This window comes from Pleurodeles waltl, chromosome 2_2 (assembly GCF_031143425.1).
Source record: "Pleurodeles waltl isolate 20211129_DDA chromosome 2_2, aPleWal1.hap1.20221129, whole genome shotgun sequence".
NCBI classification, from domain to species: Eukaryota; Metazoa; Chordata; class Amphibia; order Caudata; family Salamandridae; genus Pleurodeles; species Pleurodeles waltl.
The window spans coordinates 84,784,113-84,807,108 of NC_090439.1; the positions used below are offsets into that span (position 1 = coordinate 84,784,113).

General features: G+C 45.3%; 1 protein-coding gene across 2 annotated transcripts in view; it reads right to left on the reverse strand.

Moving 5' to 3' along the window:
• The window catches only part of CDH18 (cadherin 18), a 2,476,497-nt gene that overhangs the window by 1,129,017 nt on the left and 1,324,484 nt on the right, over positions 1-22,996 (reverse strand). For both annotated transcript variants that reach the window (XM_069219481.1, XM_069219482.1), the window contains exon 6: positions 19,334-19,453. In XM_069219481.1, the coding sequence (XP_069075582.1) occupies positions 19,334-19,453 (120 nt within the window). The remainder of the gene's footprint in view (positions 1-19,333; positions 19,454-22,996) is intronic.

A 22,996-nucleotide genomic window follows, 5' to 3' on the forward strand; every position in this document is an offset into this window, starting at 1 on the left:
CCTACAGATTTACACTCATAAACTCGATGCAGTATATAACTACATTATCAGTGTGGTCATCAGTGATCTCACCAACGATGCCATTTGAGATGCCATGTGTATGCAATACATGAGGTTATAAGCAGTGTATGGTGGAAGCTATAGTTGGCTCACTAAACTATAAACTTAAACACCTAACTATAATGTTACTTTAACAATTGTTTATATAGATGTACACACACACACATATATATATGAACATACACACACAGATATACATGTCGCCACACACATATATGCATTATATTTATATATATATTGTTAGAAATGGGGTTTCTGGTTGGCTAGGGTATGTACCTCAGCCAGGCAGAACTTACCCACTCTAGTCAGGGCAATGGAGTTACACATCCAAGATAACCCCTTCTCACCCCCTTGGTAGCTTGGCACGAGCAGTCAGGCTTAACCCAGAGGCAGTGTGTAAAGCGTTTGCACAACACACACAACACACGTGATGCAATATCCCCACCACAAAGGAAACACAACACCAGATTATATGAAAATATACTGTATTGTACACAAGGCAATTATCAGACCAAACATCACATATCAGTACTATCCTGCTACTTTAGCAGTTGTCAGAACGTTACACATTAGTTACTCTGCAAAGTAGTCACACATAACACACAGGTTACTCAGTATTCTGCAACATAAGCAGTAGTCAGGAAAACACGTTATTACATCACAGCACTTGTCATAAGAATATCATAAAATGCCCATAGTAGGAACATTAGAAAACATATGGCAAGTTAGAAAAACATATTAGCAAGCATGTCCATAAAAGGAACATTTGCATACACATATGTAAAAACATCAAACGCAGGTAGGTAATATATGAATCAAACAAAAGTCTGTAGAAAGAACCTTGGATTGCAACTATATTGGTCCTTTAAACAGTACCTGGTTGGATGAAGGCACATCCAGTGCCTAGAAGGCGAACAATGGGGCCCCCGGCGCTCCTATGCGCAAAACGGGGGCCTCCCTTATACTCTGGGGTCAGAGGAGGGCGACATGCACCTCCTCTCTTTTATAGACAGGCCCCTCTGGGGACCGTGATTACTGGGGGGCCCCACGGGCCTCAACCGGCCCTCACAAGGGGGGCCAGCAAAAACAACTTAGGGCAGGAGGGGGGCACCACGCACCCCTGTAGTTTAATGACAGGCCCCTCCCGGGAGCTTGCAATCTCTGGGGTCCCCCCCGGGCTCCACTGGCCCTTCCACCAAGGGGGGGCCCACAATAATGCCCGTTTTACCTAACAGCAGAAAAAGAGCATCCTGCTCCTAACGCAGAGGCCAGGGGGAAGGGGGCACTCCCCGCGCCTTCCCCTGGTCCTGCCGTGAAGCCACAAGAAGATCGGACCCCTCCTGGGGCCCGAGCAGACACTCGCCTGCACCCGATGCGGTGCGCAAGTGTTCTTCCAGCTTCCCAGGCCGCTGCAGTGATCTTATTTAAAGGGGCACAATGCAGCAAGGAGCCTACGAGCTCCCAAGGCTCCATAAGCACGCTGCAATCAGCGCTATGGCAGCCGCAACCACGGAGAAGCACCCCTCGTGAAGAAATAGATGCAGGGGTCAGGGGCCACAGCACCCTGCCCCTGGGGAGCAGAATCTTAAGATAAAGTCCTGAGGTGGAGGGCCCAGCTACAGGCCAGCACAAGGGAAAGGCAGCAAGTGGCAAGTCCTTCACAGTGACCAGGCAGGTCACAAGTCAGCACAGCAGCAGCAGTCCATGGCGGTTCCTGGTGCGTCCTTTCAGCCTTTGGTGTCTAGTTCCAAGATGATTCCAAGAGTCTCCAAATTGTGGGGAAAATTCCCCTGTACTTATAGTCAGTTCTTACAGTGTTTTACAATGGTAGGGAGAGGAGGTTCCAGCCAGTTACAACTGGTTCTGGGAGTGCCCCCTCTCTCCTTTCAGCACAGGCTCCAAACATCAGTGGGGGGTTAACGACCCTATTGTGTGAGTCCAGGGCACAGTCTTTACAAATGCAGGTGTGCCCCGCCTCTCCCTTCTCTCAGCCCAGGAAGACTATTCAGTATGCAGATGCACCTCTGTGACACCTCCACCCTCCCTGTGTACAGGCTGTCTGAAAAGTATGCACTATAACTCGTGCCCTAAGCTAACTGTAACTCGCAACCCCGTCATGCCCAGTTTTCTCATCAATAATTTCACAGCAAATATTGCAGTGATATTATCAACAATGTCATAGACGGTGTTTTAAGTGATGTAATGTTTGGGCTAATTAGCAGTGCATGGCAAGGGCGCAAGTTATAGTTGTCTTAGGGCACTTGTTATAGGTACTTGAGATAACTGTAATTATAACTGCTGAAATTCTAAGGTATTTTACAATTCTATTTTCAAACTATAAGGCCCCTGTAACCTTTGTTTTTTTCAGTGATTTGTAAAGTTTTTTTAACGTAAAGTAATATTTAATTATCATATGGTAAACCAACCTCCACAGCGTTTTACCTTAGGCTTCACTGCGGGCAAGGAAACAGATGGAAAGTCTGTTCACAGATTTTTGATGCTCCTGCCTAGTGGGAGTGAACTTACTGTTTGCTCTCGCTTGGCAGGAGCTTTCAAATAACTCCCACCAAGTGAGAGCAAAGAGAGGTTTCCTTGCCCGCACTAGTGTGGGCAGGAAAACCACTATGTTCTGAGGGTGAAGACACAGCAAGAACCAGCCCTGGGGGGGGGTGCCCAGGGCCACTAATGTCTCCAAGAGGGGCAACCTCTCCTTTTGAAAGTGCACGGTGGTGCCCCAGGGGGTGGTGGTCCCTGGGGCAAAAAATGACCTAAGGAAAGTGGCCGAATGGCGCACCCTCCCAATCCTTAAAATCAGCCTGGCCCTGGGGAGGTAGTGGTCCCTGGGGACAAATACGGTCCAGACGGTGGGGCCATACAGCCCCCCACCCCAAGTACAAACTGGCCTGGCCCCATGGAGGTGGTGGTCCCTAGGACCAAAAATGGCCCTGGAGGGAGGTTGCATGCCCCCTTCGCCATTCTTGAAATCAGCTTGGCCCCAGATAGGTGGTGGTCCCTGGGGCTGAATACAGCCTGGGAGGTGGGCCACGTGGCTCCTCTCCCCCTGGGGCCAAAATTGGCCTGGGGAAGGTGGTCCATGCATGCACGTGCCCCTCACTATAATATAAAATCCATCTCTGGCACCTGGCCCACCTGACAGGCAAATAAAAAAACACAAGCTTGGCAGACGGTGCTTGTTTTTTAAAAACAAATTGCAGTGGATTTGTGGATCCTTCGTGAATTTATGGATCCTCCACAAATATGTGGCAAAAATAAAAAAAAGTAAAAATGTTGGCTCCGGCAAGTCCCTGTTTGATCCCACCACCAGGCCTAGGGGTCAGGGTATCCTGCTGCCTTTTGTTTTTCTTTTTTACTTTTTTTCTTGGGACTCAGCAAGCCCAAGTCCCAAGATGGCTGCCACCATTTCCTGGTTGAAGTGATGGCAGCCTGTCAGATCATTTTGAGATCTCTAGGATCCGTGGACCCTCAGCGTCCCTAAATATCTATTTTTCTTTCTTCTGTTATAATTGTAAAGTTACTGTCCAGTTTTGCACCAAATTACAACAAGCATTTGCAATGCAATGGGTCTCACGTTTGCTCAAGTTTCGAGCTATTAGCATTGTAAACTCCTAACCGGACTTTTCTTGCCACATAAATTGAAAATTTGAAGTAAAACAGTTTCACATAGCTAACCGGACTTTTCTTGCCATATAAACTGAAACGTAAAAGTTTCACATAAGCGAGCTAACGTCCACCATCAGCGCAAAGTAGACACACAAAGGGAAATAAAAGTTTGCTTGCAGTGAAACCTATTGACAAAAGCGCAATTATCCATGTAACTAGCCAAAGTGTAACCTGCAAAAGTCCAATTATCTATGTAACAGGGTCGATGTCATGCAAAGCGGTCGTCTACTGTCCAGCGAGATCGCGCTGCGAAATAAAGAGAAAAAGTAGCCCAGAAACCAGACGGAAAACATCGAGCCTCATATGTTTTCAGTAGTTGGTCACCACCCGACCCCACCGACCCAGACTCCGCCGCTATCAACCTCCAACAATGGATCCTCAACTGCGCCAACATCCTAGCACCACTCAAGAAACCCACCATCAACCAAGAAAAGAAAAAAACAGCCTGGTTCACAGATGAACTGACCTCCTCCAAACGCACCTGCCAGAAACTCAAGAAAAAATGGATCCTCGAGCGCACACCCGACAACCTTGCTACCCTCAAGGAAGCCAACCGCGAACACCACCAACGGATCCGACTCGCCAAACGCTCCCACTTCACAGAACGCCTTAACAACAACGCTCACGACTGCAAGGAACTCTTCTGCATCGTGAAGGAACTCTCCAACCCCAACGTCAACGACGTCCCTCCATCCCAGAAACTCTGCGACGACCTCTCCACCTTCTTCTACCAGAAAATCGCAGCCATCCACGACAGCTTCAACACCACACCTCCGCCAGACCCCACCCCCAACAACTCCTCCCACGCCGACCGCATCACCACCTGGACCCAAGTAGACGACGCCGAAACCCTAAAGACCATGAACTCCATCCACTCAGGATCTCCCTCTGACCCCTGCCCACATCACGTTTTCAACAAAGCCAACGTCACCATCGCGCCCAAACTCCGCAAGCTCATCAACCTTTCCTTCAACACCACTACCTTCCCGGACAGCTGGAAGCACGCAGAAATCCAACCCCTCCTCAAGAAACCTAAGGCTGACCTCAACGACCTCAAAAACTTCCATCCGATCTCCCTCCTCCCTTTCCCAGCGAAAGTCATCGAGAAGATCGTCAACTCACAGCTCTCCCACTACCTCGAAGACAACTCCATCCTAGACCCTTCCCAATCCAGTTTCAGACGCAACCACAGCACAGAGACTGCACTCCTCGCCGCCACAGATGACATCAGACAACAAATGGACAATGGCGAAACCTCAGCCCTCATCCTCCTAGACCTCTCCGCTGCCTTCGACACGGTCTGCCACCGCACCCTACTAAATCGCCTCCACGAAGCCGGTATCCAAGACAAAGCCCTCAACTGGATCTCCTCTTTTCTCTCCGACAGAACCCAGAGAGTCTGACTCTCACCCTTCCACTCCGAAGCCACCAACCTCATCTGCGGCGTCCCCCAAGGCTCCTCACTAAGCCCAAAGCTGTTCAACATCTACATGGCCCCCCTCGCACAACTGGCCCACCAGCACAACCTCAGCATCCTCTCCTACGCCGACGACACCCAGCTCGTCCTCTCCCTGACCAAAGATCCTCTCACCGCCAAAGCCAAGCTCCACGAGGGACTGAAATCCATCGCCGAATGGATGAGCATCAGCCGCCTGAAACTCAACTCCGACAAGACGGAAGTCCTCATCCTCGGTCGCACCCCCTCGGCCTGGAACGACTCTTGGTGGCCCACTGCCCTGGGCCCCCCTCCCGCCCCTCGACTCCGCTCTCACCATGTCCAAACAGATCAACGCTGTCTCCTCTTCCTGTTTTAACACCCTCCGCATGCTCCGCAGGATCTTCAAGTGGATTCCTACAGGAACCAGAAAGATGGTGACCCAAGCTCTCGTCAGTAGCAGACTCGACTATGGCAACACACTCTACACAGGCATCCCAACAAAAGACATCAAACGACTTCAACGCATCCAGAACGCATCCGCCCGCCTGATCCTCGACATACCCCGCCGATGTCACATCTCCCACCACCTGAAGGACCTCCACTGGCTCCCCGTGGACAAGAGGATCACCTTTAAACTCCTCACCCACGCACACAAGGCACTACAAGACACCGGACCCACCTACCTGAACACCAGACTCAACTTCTACGTTCCCTCACGCCAACTACGCTCTGCCAACCTTGCCCTCGCCGTCGTACCCCGAATCCAGCGCAAGACCTCTGGCGGCAGATCCTTCTCCTACCTCGCCGCCAAGACCTGGAACTCACTACCGACCTCACTACGCCAGACCCAGGACCTCCTCACCTTCAGGAGACTCCTCAAGACATGGCCCTTCGAACGATAGCAGCTACCCCCCCCCCCAAGCGCCTCAAAACCCTAACGTGTACATAGCGCGCTTTATAAATTTAATGATTGATTGATTGATTGCGCTCGGGGAGTGCTAAACACTGGAAAAGGCATGGAGTATGCATGCCTTTCACTAATGAAGGCAAGCAGATTTTAAAAGGCAAGCCCACAAACCAATGAAAGTGACTGACATGACATGGGTCTGGTTAGAAGCCCAAAGAAAGATTAAGACAGGGGACGGAGCGCTTTGCGCTCACCCCTAAAAAGCACTCTTTCTGGACTAAGGTCTAGCTTTCTGTAAAATTTGGTGTAATCCCGTTCGGTGGTTCTGGTTGTAGTCATGTTCAAAATCCCCTTTGGGAAATTGCATTGGGAAAGCACATTTTGGGACCCACGTCCCTTTTTCTAAGCCCCTGCTTGATGAATCAGCCCAAAGGTTTCAAGACAGCAGCTGAAGTGAGAGGCAAACTAGTTATGAACATTTCCAGAAGATTTGTCAAACGGCACCAACGTAATTAGACAAACAAAAAACTATTTTCATATGGAAACTAGGTGCTACCTACAACTACCTATTAAGGACTGACTGTCATTAGGTAATATATATATATATATATATATAAAACCCTTAAAAAAACAAAATTTACTGGGACGTTATACTCAGGCTCTCATTTTAAACTTATAAAAACATATAAATTTGCCAGTTATAGTTAGATTTACAACAACTAACTATAACTCATGCCCAAGGGTAACTATAACTTGTGCCCCCGTCATGCACAGTTTTTTGTCACAATGTATGCAGAGGGCATGAGTTATAGTTACTTTAGGGCACAAGTTGGCGGGGGTTAGTCACCAGGTCAGGCCTGCAGCCAAGCCCTTATAACCACCCAACCCTGTGCCGGGGATGTCTCTCTCAGTGGGTCTGTGAGTGGGTGTGTGAGTGTCTGAGTGGTTCTGAAAGTGGGGTGTAAGTCTGAGTTGGTCTGAGTGGGTGCATGAGTGTCTGAGTGGGTGTGTGAGTGGGAGCATGAGTCTCTGGATGTACGAATGATTACATTTATGTATGAATGAGTCTGTGGTTTTTTTTTTCAAATGTTTTCACATTTGCACATATTTTGTGCATAATTCCTGTAAATTTGTAGAAATTCATGAATTGTCACAAATATCGCACCTTGTGATGCAAAATTATTTAAAACCCCTATTTTGCCTCTCAGACACACCTACATCACACCCCTGAGGTCCGGTACCTTCAACCTGACCCCTCATGCCACTTCAATTAGGATTTTCACTCTTGGGGACCATGTCTCATGAATTAAAATGGTGGTTGCAACTTTCTTGTCACGTGCAGTCAGTCAATTACAGCGTTTCTTTTCATATGCTTATTGGTGACAATTTGTGAATTTTCACAATTTATTTGCAAAGGATCCACGTCCCTAGATATCCAAATGTAGTTTCTCTTTAATTTCTCAGAAACTACTGAACGGATTTACACCATATAGGTGAAAGTGTTATCTGCGTACCGAAAGCTAGCTTTCTGCCCAATTTGGTGTAATTGCATCAAGAGGTTCGGGCTGTAGTTGTGTCTAAAGGCCTTATTGGGTATTAACATGGGAAAAGCAGCATTTTTTGACCCCTCTTTTTCTCAGCCCCTGCTTGATCAATGTAGGAAAACTGGGCTGATTGCAGATGCCCCCTAACTTTTTGCCCATATTTTTCCCTTTTTGCTGGTGTTTTCCTGACTTTGATGGTGCCCTAGGCACTCTTAAACCGTCCCTGGGCCTGTGCGCTGATTAAAATGTTTATGCAAATTAGGCTAATTATAATTGGCAGTGTCAACCTGCCTATAAGTCTCTAGTATATGTTAGGCCATGTAGGTTTAGGGTCCCCAGCACAGGTAGTGCACTGCTGTGGTGCCCAGGGTCATTTTAAAGGCAGGCCTGCTTTGCTGGATGCTTTTAAATTAATGTTAATCCCAAATTCGACTTTGGAATTAAAAGTACATCCAAAGTCTTAAACTACCTTATTTTTACACATGTCATCACTAAGGTGTGTCCTAGGTGGCCCCAGGGTTGGGTGCAGTGTAATTATACGTTGGAACATTATAAAATATGTTTTATAAGGCCTGGTGAGGGGAAAAAAGCCACATTTGTTTTTCCCATAGTAGTGAATTGGCTTCATAGGCTAACATGGGGAGACTTTATTTTTAATTAATAAAGTCTCAAAAGGAGCTGATATGACAAGTTTGGTATCAAACTTATTGTTATAATAAATCCAACAATATGACATTGTTAAATTTAATATAAATAATTCAGGGAAAGATTTTTAGAACTCTACGTGAAAGCTGCCAACTTCGGCTCTGTAGTGCCATTCTCTGATTGGCCAGCCTCTGGCAGCCTGGGCAGGCTGCCTTGATGAGGTGTGAAGTGGCTTGGGCTGAGGGCAAAGGAAGTGCCTGGGGAGGACATCTGCCTCAGCAGATGATGAAACAGGAGGGGGGAGAGCACCCACATTGGTCTTCAAAGGAGGGAAGGACATTTGGAGCAGCTCAGGACCTTCCCCATTTCCTGCAAACCCAGACAACCAGATGCCCCTTTTATTAGATTAGGAGAGGGAAGGAAAGGGGTGTGTTAAGGAATTTTAGCCACACCACTGGGACTCAGACAAACCTAATCTCCAAAATTGAATTTCTGCCATTTTGGATTTTGAAGGAATATTGTTCTCTGGAATTGATTTTTGCCACACTTCCCAGAAAGTGGTCATTGAAGAGGGTGGTGTCCTGACTTTGATTGGATGGTTGCCCCCCCAGATTTCCACCCCAGAAGCAAGGATAAATATGGCAGAGCAGCACCCCATCCCACGTCCCTACCAGGGACAAGACAAGAAAAAGAACGACTGTCCTGCTGGACCCCTGACCTGGACCTGGACACTGCACTCTGAAGGACTGTACCAGCTGCACACACGGGCTTCATCACAAAAAGGACTTTGCCTGGCTCCAACTGATTCAAGAAGAGACTCCATGTTTGCTACAGGTAGAAAATAGCTAACCAGAATCCCCTGCATCAAAACCTGAAGAAACTGACCAGCTGGCCACTGTCCAGTTGTAATGATTTTTTTTATTTGAGCCAGGTGCATTCTGGGAGTTGGAGCCCTAACCCTCAAGGAGCGACTCAGACCTTCTGGAACCTTGGGGTGAGCTGTGGACTCCTAAAGGACCTTTAAAGAATTTCTGGAAGAAGATCCAGAAGTTTGGAGAAGATAGGAGAACTTTTGGAAAAAGGCTACATAAAAGGACTATCCGGCACGGCGTCCGGATAGTCCTTTTAGGTAGCCTTTTTCCGTAAGCCGGCTTACTTTGACCGCAAACAGGCCTGATTAGCAGGTTCATCCCGCTAAAAAGCTCCAGAGCCCCAGACTTCCAGGATTTCACTGGGGGCTCCTGGAAAGGCAATCTGATGATGTTGATTCAAAATAGGCTGGCTGTAGAGGGTCGTCTCACATCGGAGGGAAAAAGCTCCCAAAAAAGTGACATAGGGGATCTGACCGCCATGCGGCCGCCAATGCCATTTGGCCGCGGCCATTCGGAGATCCCGGCTGGGCCGGCGGGTGGAAACCTGGTTTCCGCCCGCCGGCCCAGCGGGGATCACGGCCGCAACATAGGAGCCGGCTCCAAATGGAGCCGGCGGTGTTGCGGCCGTGCGACGGGTGCAGTTGCACCCGTCGCGCTTTTCACTGTCTGCACAGCAGACAGTGAAAAGCCGCATGGGGCCCTGTCAGGAAGCCCCTGCACTGCCCATGCCAGTGGCATGGGCAGTGCAGGGCCCCCAAGGGCCCCACGACTCCCCGTACCGCCAGCCTTTTCCTGGCGGTTCAGACCACCAGAAAAAGGCTGGCGGTCGGGGACTCGTAATCCCCTGGGCAGCGCTGCAAGCAGCGCTGCCCTGGCGGATTACATCCGGCGGGGCCATAGTGGTGGAAAACCGCCGGCCCCGGCAGTGCGACCGCGGTGCTACCGCCGCGGTCAAAATACGCCAGGAGGCACCGCCAGCCTGTTGGCGGTGCTCCCGTCATTTTGTCCCTGCGGTTGTAATACCGCCAGGGTCATAATGACCACCATAGTCTGAACGTAAAAAGTTGACCAGGCTTCCCGTGCAGCGTATCTGAGGAGGGCTCCAGAAACATCGGATCTCATTTCAAGTTCGGCTTGGATGAAGATTTCCGTCACAAAAATCATCTAAGTCCGAAGGTAGAATTCTTCACCAAGGACGCGTGCCCGAAGACAGCTCCAGGGAGGTCAGATCGGAATTGTGACTTTGTCCCAGTGAGAAAAATCTTCAAGAAAAAGACTAAGGCCCTCATTACAACCTCGGCGATCTTTTGAAAAGACTGCTGAGGCTGCGGCAGCCAGAATATCGCCAGTGCCGGCTGTATTTCTGGCTCCCTATTATGACTTTTGCACTGGGCCAGCAGATGGTAACAGTGTTACCGTCCACTGGCCCAGCAGAAAAGTCACATTAACATTGCTGCCGGCTCATAATAGAGCCGGCGGCAATACTGATGTGCAGTGGGTGCAGTAGTACCTATCACGCATTTTACTGCCGGAAATTCGGGCAGTGAAATGCACGACCGAGCTATGTCTGTGGGCCCCTGCACTGCCCATTCCGAGTGCATGGGCAGTGCAGGGGCCCCAGGGGCACCCCAAGTCCTCCTTACCGCCAGCCTTTCCATGGCTGTGTTTACTGCTGTGGCCAGGCTAGCGGTCGGGGACTCATAATCCCCAGGGCAGTGCTGCTTGCACCACTGCCCTGGGGATTATAACCTGGCGGTATAGTGGAGGGGCCGGTGGTATGGCCGTGGCTATTGCGCCACGGTCATAATAGCTTGCAGAACACAACCAGCCTGTTGGCGATGTTACCGCCAGCTTGCCGCTGGCCGCCGGGATCATAATGAGGCCCTAAGTCCAAAGGTAAACTTTTGACCGAAGCCTCCCACTTGCTTTAGCCGAGCAGGGCTCCATTGTGGTCGGCCTCAAATTTTGACTTTGCCTCAGTCGAGTGCAACCAGATATCCAGATTGGCGCTTTTAGTTTTTGCGCTAAAAAACATTTATTCTTTAAAAATTCATATCTCTGGTTTCCCTTATCCGATTTTAATCGTTTTGGTGTCATTTTAAAGATAAAACTGTAATCTATTATTATCAATTAGAGTTGGATTTTTATTGCGTTTCACACATTTACTGTTTTGTGATTTGTAAATGCTTTACAAACATGTCTCCTAAGTTAAGCTCTGACGCCTGTTGTCAAGCAACCAAGGGTTGAGCTGGGTTTACTTTATTGAGACCTAACTGGACATACTTGGGGTAAGTGGCCTAATGCTAAGTGTAGGTACTTACCAATAATCCACTTTCCAACAACAGTTCACCTTGAAACTTTCCCTGTGCAACAAGAATGATCCGGCAGCTTTTTTGGAAAATGTCGTGAAGATTTGTCAAATGGCGCCAAAGATATATTAAATAAAAAAATGCTTTCTCCATGGAAACATGGTCATAACTATAACTACCTACTGACAAACGCCAGTAGGTAACATATATATATATATATATATATATATATATATATATATATATGAAATACTTAGTGGCAGTCGCCACTAGGTAGTTATAGGTAGGACCATTTTTACCATAGACGGAAAGTATTTGTTTGCCAATAACTCTGGTGCTGTTTGATGAATCTTCACAAACTTTTCTGAACTTATAGTTTGGTTAGTTCAGGTGCTGTCTAGATGATCTCTCAAGTGGGGGCTGAGAAAAAGGTGGGGTCCCAAAACACTTTTTACCTATTCTATGTCAATGGGATTTTATTTTTATTAACACAACTACAGCCTAAACTGCTTTCCATCAAATTCGGAAGAAAGGTAGATCTTGCTCCCAAAAGCATGCTTTTTGTGATTTGGTATAAAGCTGTTCAGTAGTTTTGGAGAAATTGGAGTTTAAAAAACAAAGATATCTAGGGACACAGATTCGCTGTGAATTCAACTGTCCCCATGCTATTATCTGATTGGCTGCCAACACCACTTTAGCAGGAAGTGTTGGCAGCCATCTTGGGACTCAGCTGAGTCCCAGGAAAAAAGGTAAAGAAAAGGGGCCACAGTAGGTACAGACAGACTCCTTAGCTCTGGTGCTGGGGTCCAAGAGGGACCCCACCAGGGCTTAAAATCCTTTTTAGTTTAAAAACATAAAAAAGTCCTCATATGGATCCATGGATTTTTCTGACATAAAAAAGTGGGTTTCCCTCCCTTTTAATGAAGCCCTCAGGTGGGCCAAGTCCCGGGGACATGCCAAAAACTAAGGAGGGGGGCTCACAGGAACCCCCTCCTTGCAAAGCCCCGGGGACCGCCACCTCTCCAGGGCTAAACTAATAAGGTATGTGGGGTCACCCATACCCCCCGCAGCCCTGGAAACTGCCACATCTCGGGGCTTTAACAAAATTTGAGACGGGTGCTGCCCAGTACCCCTCCACACAGCCCTGAGGACCACCACCTCCTCAGGGCTGTAACAAAATGTAGTCCATGTTGCCCTTTCACAGCCCTAGGGACCGTGACCTCTCCAGGGTTTTAACAAAATGTAATGATGGGAGGCTGCCCGCTACCCCCCTGCAGCCTCAGGATCACTGCCTCCCCGGGGCCACAGATATTCTGTGAAGTGGGGGGTCATGCAGCCCCCCCCCCCACAGCCCCATGGAAACCACCTCCCCAGGGCTTCGATAAAAGAATGAAGGGTGTTCATTGCAGACGCCCGAGCCCCACGGAGCACCACCTCCCCGAGTCTGTGTAGGTTGGATGGGGCAGTGCCCCACACCAATGGAGCCAATGATGGCAATGGGGTGAGCACCACTCTCCAGGGCCGGCTCCTGCTGTGTCCGAGGGAGCCCATCCCGGGGCACAGCTGTCCGCTGTGACTTGCAGGAGCTTTGACAGATCCCTTCAAATCAGAGCAAACACTTGGCTTTCTGCAAGTGAAAGCTGTCCAACAGCTCTCATTTGCAAAAAGTGAAGTTTTCATCTGCTTCTCTGCATGTAAATATGCGCGCAGGGAAACAGATGAAAACATTGTCCTGCAAGCAGGGAGCTGCTATTTAATGCAGCTCCCTGCCTGTGGGATCAACGCCAGCTCCTGCAGGATGCGGGTAGCTGTCTAGGACCGTGGGGACCTTCAGGTTCCACCACAGTCCTGTCACTCTTTCTCTCTCTCTCTCTCTCGCTCTCTCTTCCATCCCATAGTGGGATGGAAGAGCGGGAGATTGTCTTTGCAATGGTCTCTTAATGCAAGGACTACACAGAGGTAAACTATCAAGATGTTTGATATGAATGTTATAGTTACATTTGGAAGCAGAGCAGAAAAGAGTCACTTCTGTCCTAATGGTCAAGTTATTGCGTTATCACTCAGTAGTCTGAAGGTTCAAATCTTAGTATCGCTTGGCAGTGTCCTTGTTTTCTTACTAGTTTTTTTACTGTCACACCTTCTTAGTGATGGAACATTCACATTTCTTTCCAATCACATGCATGGGTTGACTGTCATATGCATGTTTAGAAGCATCACAGTAAGGGGTTACCTATGACCTAAAGTTTAAGGTCACAGGCCCTCACACTGAAAGTTGAAGGTTCTACTCCAGGTTTGTCCCTTGTCATTTTCCTTCTTTAATTTCTCTTAAGTTTTAAAAGTTTAAGGTTAATAGTGAATGGTGAGCTCACACTTTTTAATTGACAAATACATTTTTCTTTTCATTGTGTACAGAAATGTCTCATTCCAATTATATATTAATCAAAGTCTAAAAACTATCTCTCTCTCTCTCTCTCTCTCTCTCTCTCTGAATTTCTGAATTTCAAACTCCCACTCAGACCCTTACGCACTCACTCACAGACCCACTCAGACACTCATGCACCCACTCACAGACCCACTGAGACACTCGTGAGCCCACTCACAGCTCCACTCAGACCCTCACGCAGCCACTCACAGATCCACTCCGATACTCATGCACCCACTCACAGTCCCACTCAGACTCTCACACACCCACTCACAGACCTACTGAAACCCTCAGGCACACATTCACAGACCCACGCAGCCACTGATGCACCCACCACCGGACCCACAAAGCCACTGATGCACCCACTCTCACACCCAAACAGACTCTCTCTCAACCAGCCACACCCTCTCACACCTATTCTCACACACAGAGAGACAGGCCACAGCTAACTTGCACCACGCTGTCCGCAGCGTGGGGTTAGGTGGTTAGAGTGGCTTTCACTAAAAAAAACAAAGGTTACAGGAATGTTATAGTCAGGCTCACATTTAACACATACAAAACCAGTGAAATTCAGCAGTTATAGTTATCTTAGCTAACTATAATAAATGCATTGCTTATGACCTCACATATTACATCACTCAAGGCATGGTTAGGGACATGATTGATGACATCTGAATAAAATCTCATTTTTAGAAAACCTTCAAAATTTTGTCCGATAATGTAATTTCAAGGCTGACCTTGGCTTTGGAGTCATTGAACAAAAGGACTTAAACCTTAAGCAGTCTGAGGAGCTGGACATGCAAAATTCCTCTATTCAACTCAAGAGTTCTGAGTGCTTTCCTCTAAAGCCCTTGGTGAAGTCTGCCATATGTTTCTGCAGAAGCATATCAAACATGCGTCGTGTTAAATAACTTGACATTTTTACACGAGTGCTTCAAAAAACCAAATGTGTATGCCATAGGCAGTACCTGAGGTCTTGCAGTGAAAAAGACAATTTTTTGGAATAAAACTTGCTTTCTTAAAGTAGAATGTTGGACATGTCACCCTATTTCTTTTTTTTCCAACACAACTGCATGTGGCTGTCTGTTTAAAAATGATAGGCATTATCCCCCAGAGGAAAGAAGTTGCAATAATTACAGTGCCTGTCAGAAAAGAAGAGGAAACTACATCTTTAGCAACATGATGAGCAGTACAGCATTTCATTGGTTTATACATAGGCATTAGCTCATTCTAAGAAATCATCTCCCCCTCTATTACCTTCCATCCCCACACGGACACACCTACACACAGTGGCAGCTCACACAATGTGAAGCTGAATCCATAGATAAGAATGTGACAGCTAGAAATGAACACAAAGAAATTGTTAAATTGGAACAAGTTAGTCACAGGGCCTCTGCTTTGAAATGATTTGTGATTTCTAAAAGGCTGTAAAAGCATGTGCATTCCTTAGAATAAACACACCACAGAGCATGTGGTGGTCTCTACTGTTTGCCCATTCAAAAACAGAAAAACTTAAATATTTTGCGAGTGTAAACCTCTGTTCATCAAAGAGGCTGGACCCCAACCATGACACAAAAATAATGTACAGGTTTCAAAAATGTGAGAATACTCCAAGTCAAGGAAGTTGACGTATAGTAAAAACCCGGTCTACCAATGAAGAACAAGCTTATAAGATACATATCGAAATTATAGCAAAATGAGGTTTAAGATATGACGTTTCCTGGCTAAAATGAATTACCAAAGAACAATTACACCCTAGTTATCTGAGGGGCATGTGGGGGTAAATTCTGATCCCTGTGTAATCTCTTTCCATGAAGACTGGAATTCTGAGATAAGTGGAAAACTGAGTAAACTGAGTATGCTCACAATGGTTCCCTGACAAATTTCAGCAGATCTAACCTACAAAAATTTGCCAGGTGAAAAACATGCAGTGAATTTCAGTGCATGTGGAATTTGGCTCATACAACACATTTTCACATGCAATTCCTAATTTTCCTCCTGAAGAAAAACAGAATAGGAAATATTCACCAGACCCCTTGTAATAACACATGAAGTAGTATTGGTTTGTATCTGGTTTTCTAAATTCCTCTCTGTTACCCAACTCTCAAGTAATCCGGGTCTAAGACTGACTTCTAATAGGCATTATTGAGAGCTGTAAAGTGCGGTTACTAAGAATGCAGCTATGTTTGTAATCCTACATCACTGAGTCAAAGGAGCCATTTTGCTCCACAATGCAAGTCACAAAACACCTAAGGGAAAAATGGACAATGCCTTCATTAAGAGAAACACTTGAGGAAAGGCATCTAGGTGCCATCGAATTTATAAGTGTATTAAAAGGTTTCAATAAAATGCTCACACTGGTAAAATCTGTCACTGAAGTCTATGCACATGGGTACTATCAGCATTTGAATAATTAGAGACTGCTAATGCAAGAAATACAATACTGGATAGTGTATGAAGTGGTGTAATTGAGTAAGGAGCAGAAACGGATGTCTGCTTCCTCTGTCAGTTCATTCTGTCACTTAGGTCCTGTGATATAAGCAGTAACTCGCTGGCTTTGTTTTTCCCTCATCGCCCTAGACATGTAGTGCTTGATTCGTAAAAGGAGCTCTTTTTGAATTATTATCATCTCTTTTAGGTTTTTATGTAAGCCCATAACCCCCTGAATTATTCCGTTCTGTCGAGTTAGAGATCTAATGTGGCTTTTAAGAGAATATATTTGCTGTGGTCAGTTCTTGTGGATGAATCCTAGGCTGTATTTGTTCTTGGTTTTACTCTGTGCTGCTTGTCAAACATTATGCTGTATGACAATGAAGTCTGCTATTTCCTATTCAAAAACTGAATAAAATGCATCTTTAAAAGGACAAAATGTGTTCATGTCAGGAAATCATCATTACTGCAGGAATATGTAGATGGTAGTTGGTGGATTGTCTTGACACACAGTGCTATTCTTTAGTCTGGGCGTAGCCATGACGTTCTGATTTTAATACAATTGCATGCATAATATACATTCTTATAGGGACTTTCAGTAAGCCCTCTTCATCCGTTGGTCTATTTTTGTGTCAATCACATTTTTTGGCAGACCATTATAGCAAACAGAATGGACTAATGGCTCAGCCTATTGGCTGTCTTCATTGTGAGTAACAGTTATCCGCTGTTTCAGTAGGAGGGCATCTGCACACAAAGTAGATTGTTTGAGTTTACAGGATTACTATTGGAATGTGCTCTCGAAGCAATATCTTTTTTACAAAATCCATGACAAAATCCAACAGTTGCTGACAATGTAAAAATGCTGTCCATCAAAGCCAGATATTTTGAGTTTGCCAAAGTTTGTTAAAAATATGAACTTGCCTAATTAGGACTTTTTAAAAAACTCTTAAATGAAACCGTCCAGGTAAACTTGAATAAGCCACAGGGATATATTTTACATACTGGTCTTTACTATACTGACCAAAGGGAAAACGACTGACCTATTGTATTGAAAAGACAGGTAAAAAATGTTGAGAGTGATTAGGCCACTGTAAAGGGAAAGTCAGGCGATGCCCCCGGCCAATAAAATGATAAAAATAATTTGATCTAGAAACTAATTGCACTGGTGATACCCTGGAACCGGTCCCAGGATGCTTCTTTCCGGTCCAGGGAGGAACTGGCCTGGCAGTACGAGCTGGACTGTTCCCATGGGGGACAGGGCCAAGACTGATTTGCATATGGCTGGGTCCAAACTGGGGTGGCATTGAGAGCAAAAGAACAATGTATTTAACCCAGGTCTATGACTGGGGGTGAGTATTTGAAAATTTTCAGCACCCCATTCATCTTTTTGTTGTGTTACCCCCTCACAAGAGGCATCCTTAGAGGGGAACACATTGGCTGCGGACCACCTCTATGTAGCACACAGTCAGTGAACTTCCTGACAGCTAGTTTGCCTCAGCATCTGCATTTGTAATATGGTGCAGGAGAAATGGGAAAGGATTCTTCATTTGCATGAGGCCATACCCACATGTAAATGATGGTACTCATGTTGGGATTGTGACATGAACAATTAGTGCTGACAAGATCCATAATACAGATGGGGCTGCAAAGCATTTGTGGTTCCTTTGGTAAAAAACTAAAGTGTGCTGGGGGGCCCTCGTGGGGTGCAAAAAGCAGACACAAACACGTTGCTGCTTAGGGGCACTGTAGATACATATATATATAGCACAGCTTTTAGCTGTCAAAGGACATTCACTTTTATATGGTTCTACTTGCATTTCTTTAACTCCACCTACATACCTACAAAATCCACCAGGAGCACCACATCATTTTTCCAATTTAGAAAAAAGCAACAAAAAAAAAACACCTCTTTGAAAAGCACTAGATCACAACAAAGGAGCAATCCATTTCCACTCTCAGGACCATGCTTCCCTTCCAGTCACTCACTGACTCTATGTTGCTTTTCATGACATACAAATCACTGTTTACTTTTGGCTAGGCATGTGCTGGCCAAATGCTAGTGACATACATACATACATACATACATACATACATACATACATGCGTAATACATAAGTTCCAACCACAATTGCTGAGGTGAGACTTAGCAGGCACCTTAGTGGAGTGCTGACCCAGGGGAAAGGGAAGTGGTCATATATTATGCCATGGACACCTGCCATTAGTCATCTACTTACTGTGTTTCTTCACTTTCATTCTGCTTTACTTGTCACATAGCATGCAGTCAGTGAGAAATACATCCTTGAGACATACAGCAGCAGCTGAGAATTGCTTTGATTTGTAGCTTGCATTGAATGTATTTTATGAACCAATGTTCCCTCTAGACACTTAAACCTCAATGATTTGTTTTTACTAGCTCAAGGACAGCTAGAACTGACTTTTAATTCTGTCATGCAGCTGAGAAATAGTTGACTCATTTTGGCTTAAATTAACCAAAAAGAAATGGAGCAAGAAAAAGCAAAAAATTGTAAACCTGACAATTGGATGCAACAACCAATATAACACCAGACAACAACATCAACATTGGAGCATTTGGCAGTAATGATCTCTTTCTAACTTATTAACAGATTGGTGATTTTCAAGACAGAGATTTCAAACCTCAACTCTTTTCATGCCAAGGAAAAAAGCAAATAGAGCAACATCTAAGTGACAGTAATTGAGCACAAATTACTGTATTTGAACTCTGTCCTTCTACCATGGCTCTGAGGGTGGGGGCTCTCAAATGAATATGTGTATGTGCATGAGATGCAAGACCATGTTCAATGCAATATTTGGACTCCACAAACTATTCACTGAAAACATTTTTGTACTTGTTAATTGTGAAGTTTATTTTTCCAGCTCAGTGAATGCATTCATGTGGGTGTTGTTGTGTGGGAAGGTATTATGTTTTCTTTAATACAGTTCACGTTTGCAGACAAGAAGTAGGCACTTTGATATACAGGAAGGAGATAATATAAAAAGCTCATACCTGTTTTAGGATCAACAGAGAAGTAGGGCTGTCCGTGAAGAATGCTGTACACTACTCTGGCACTATTTCCATATGTTGGGTCATCTGCATCTGTAGCTGTCACCTGAAGTACAGAGGTACCTAAAAAGTGGGAAAAGGTCGAATTTTACACATTTCACATTTCATATTGTATGGAAGAGTGCCTATACTGAGTGATAAATATTAAGCGGTTAGCATTACAAATAATTTATCTTTCTAAAAGGAACATATCATATTTGATGGTGGTTCTGGTCTCTTGTTGGCATTTTAAATTCTGTATATTTCGTCTCAACGAATAGGATAAAAATTACATCAATATTGATAAAAGTGTTATTATACTGCTAATATTTAGGCCTGGGTGGAGTTCACAGAGTTCCACTCCTAGGAATTCCATGGAGTTGATAAAAAACTCTGTGGAATTCCGCTGAGCTCCGTGTGCCATGGAGTGCTAAGCAGAGTCGGGCCTGGTTAGCCAGACCTGACCCTGCTTAGCACTTCTGTGATCGAGGGCATTCAGGAGAGGGCCGTAGGCAGTGAGAGCTGTTGTTTCAGGCCTCTTGTGCACTGGCATGTCCCAAGAAGCTTTTTTTCACTTCCTTTGGCCTTTGCCTGAATTCAGGCCAGGGCTGTAGGCAGCAAAAGCTGCAATTTCAGGCCTCTTGTGCACCAGTGTGCACACAAGAAAAAACGAGGACTTTACTTGGGTTCTCCCAAGGTGTCCTCGTTGCCAGCGCCAAGGCCTGGTTCTCTTCCTCCCTCTGCCCCCTGTGACTGGAATCCATTCCCGAGCTGCCGGAAAGCAGCTCCATCGACGACGTGTGAGGACACACTGCAGCCCAGTTATGGGCTGCACAACACAAGCGCAGACAGTCTGCGCCTGTGCTGTGTGGCCCATAACTCAGCTGCAGTGCGCATGAAGGGAGCTCCGCTCTGCTGGCGGGGCTAGCAGAGCTTTTGGGCGAACTCTGCACTCCAAGCGGAGCGCGAAGTGCCAAAAACTCAGTTAGCTCCGCCAGCGGAGGGGAGCTCGACACCCACCCCTACTAAGTTGTTTGTTTTCACAGAATTACAGATTCATAGCACTCTAAATAACAGAGAGGGTATAGTGTTTATTCAACCTGTAGCAGTGTAATTTTCAATTTCAATTTATCAAAACCTGTAAAATATGTTGTTTTTCAACTGGTCACTCCATGCAAATGTCACTTGTAGGGCTATCGGTATCCAAGACCTTTTGATGTTACTAAAATTATATTTATAACATGCTGACTTATAGTGGCTTTCAGCCAGCCCTCTTCTTCCACTGATCTGTTATTGTGTTTTACACATTTTCCTTCCATTAACTGCAGCATACAGCTTCAGACGGTGGGCCAGTCCACCTCAGTCATTGGCTAAATTCACTGTGAGTGATGGCATTCTATATTTTCCAAGGAGCACATCCACACACAATATAGTTCTCTTTATTACCATGGTCTTTTATGGCAATGTGTGCCTTTTAAGACCAAAATTGTTATAGCTTTTAACTAATATTTTTGTTAGATTGACGTGGGCTCAGCATCTTTGCTGTTAATAGAGTTGTGCAAAAACACCCTACATATTGTCTTTTCCAGACTTGATCTGCTTGTCAAGTCATGCCAAGTTCACCAGATTCAGTGGAAATGTTGATGTTGACGGAAACTTTCACTGGCACTGGGACAATCTTTGGATTCCAACACTAGGTGTCACTTCACTCATCTCAATTTCAAGTATTAAAACATATTATAATTGCTCCTTTGACTCTTCTTGAATGATAAACAGCAACTTTTCATTTGAAGCTTGATTTTCGAACTGCAAAATAGTGACTTGTTTGTATGAGATGTTCTTGGTTGTGACACTGTAGGATCTAGGATTATAGTTGCTGCTCATAAACAAAACAAGCAGGTCTTTCACCAGGATTTGTGCTAAGAAACGACAACAACTAAAACTGAGCAATATTTACATGAATGGAAGTGGTATCCTTTTGCTGAAAACGCTGCCACTACTCTAGGAACAAAGGCTGATTCTCTGGGGCTGATAAGAAACGTGTTTAGAACAGGAAAATGTCATTCTTAGCTTTTATTGTAATTGATGGTTGCTGGGGTTAGTAGTCATATTTTGTTTCCTGCTTTGGTGAAGCTGTTTTGAACTACTTCCTTATCAGAATCTGAACATTGGCTGGAATATAAAAGTAGAATCAACATTGTTGAAACTGGTCGTCTGTTTTTCTGTTAGAGGATAGTGTTGCCATTAAAGAACATTTAGGTCTTACCCAGACACATGTGGCTTGCAATGCGATATACATTATATTAAGACAACTTGTTTGTGTATCTAGTGAGTGCTTCATACCACACTTCTGACACATTGGCATGACAATTAACAAATGGTACTTTTATCCAAAATAATCATACTCAATTGACTCACCAAGGAAGGATGAAAAGCATTCTTGGGTTCAAACCTACGGCCTGCAAATTAATCCATCTAGTGTTTAACTCAATGAGCAATCTTTCAGGCATCTGTCTACCATATACACCCTCTCAGCTACTATTAGACCTGGCATCCTTGGCGTGGATTCCCCAAAACTTTTTGACCTCTGGCCTCCTGGTTGCTGACTTCATTTTTGCTGGCTTTAGGACTATGGGCACTTTACCTCTGCTAACCAGTGTTAAAGTGCATGTGCTCTTTCCCTAAAACATGTTCATATTGGTTTATCCACAAGTGGCATATTTCATTTACTTGTAAGTCCCTAATAAAGCGCACTACATTTACCCAGGGCCTGTAATTTAAAAGCTGTTGTTGATGCTACCACACTGATTGTGCCACCATTGCAGAACCTGTGTGTGCAGTTTTGAATTACCATGTGGACCTGGCAAGTTAACCTTCTTGCCAGACCCACACCTTACTTTTTAATACATGTAAGTCACCCTTACATTAGGCCCTGGATAAGCACAACGTCAGGGGGACATGTATTTAAAACAATGGACATGTCATTTTAAGTTTTCCATGTCCAGGTAGTAAAAACAATGTTACATTTGTCCTTCATTACTGCAAGACCTATCTCTCCCATAAGTTAACATTAGACCAGGAGACGGGAAGTGTCTGGTGATAGAAGAAAGAGACACAGGGTAAAACCAAGAATTAGCAACCTTGGTATTTAGCAACGGAGTCCTAAAGGGAAACCTTCCTGCACAAAAACAATCATAAGAGGTGTTTTCCTCTTTCTATGTGTGCTACAGAATGTGGAAAGAGGAAAAAACGGGGAAAAATAAAGATATTTCTCCCTGTTGCATCTTTTTTTACTCCACCCCTGAGGTAGTATAGGAATCTGACACATTCTGAGAATTGTAAATCTGGGAATGCATCAGATTCCTTTGGGTTCCATGGGTGTTGCATGGGAACACCCCAAGCAAAACCCATAGAACGCTCCTATCACACAGTGTTATGAGTGAAAGAATTCAGGCCCGTATTTATACTTTTTTTAGCGCCGCATTTGCGCCGCTTTTTGCCGCAAAACGGCGCAAACCTACAAAATACAATGGTATTTTGCAAGTTTGCGCCATTTTTGCGTCAAAAAACGACGCAAATGCGGTGCAAAAAAAGTATAAATACGGGCTTCAATATTTAGAAGGCCTA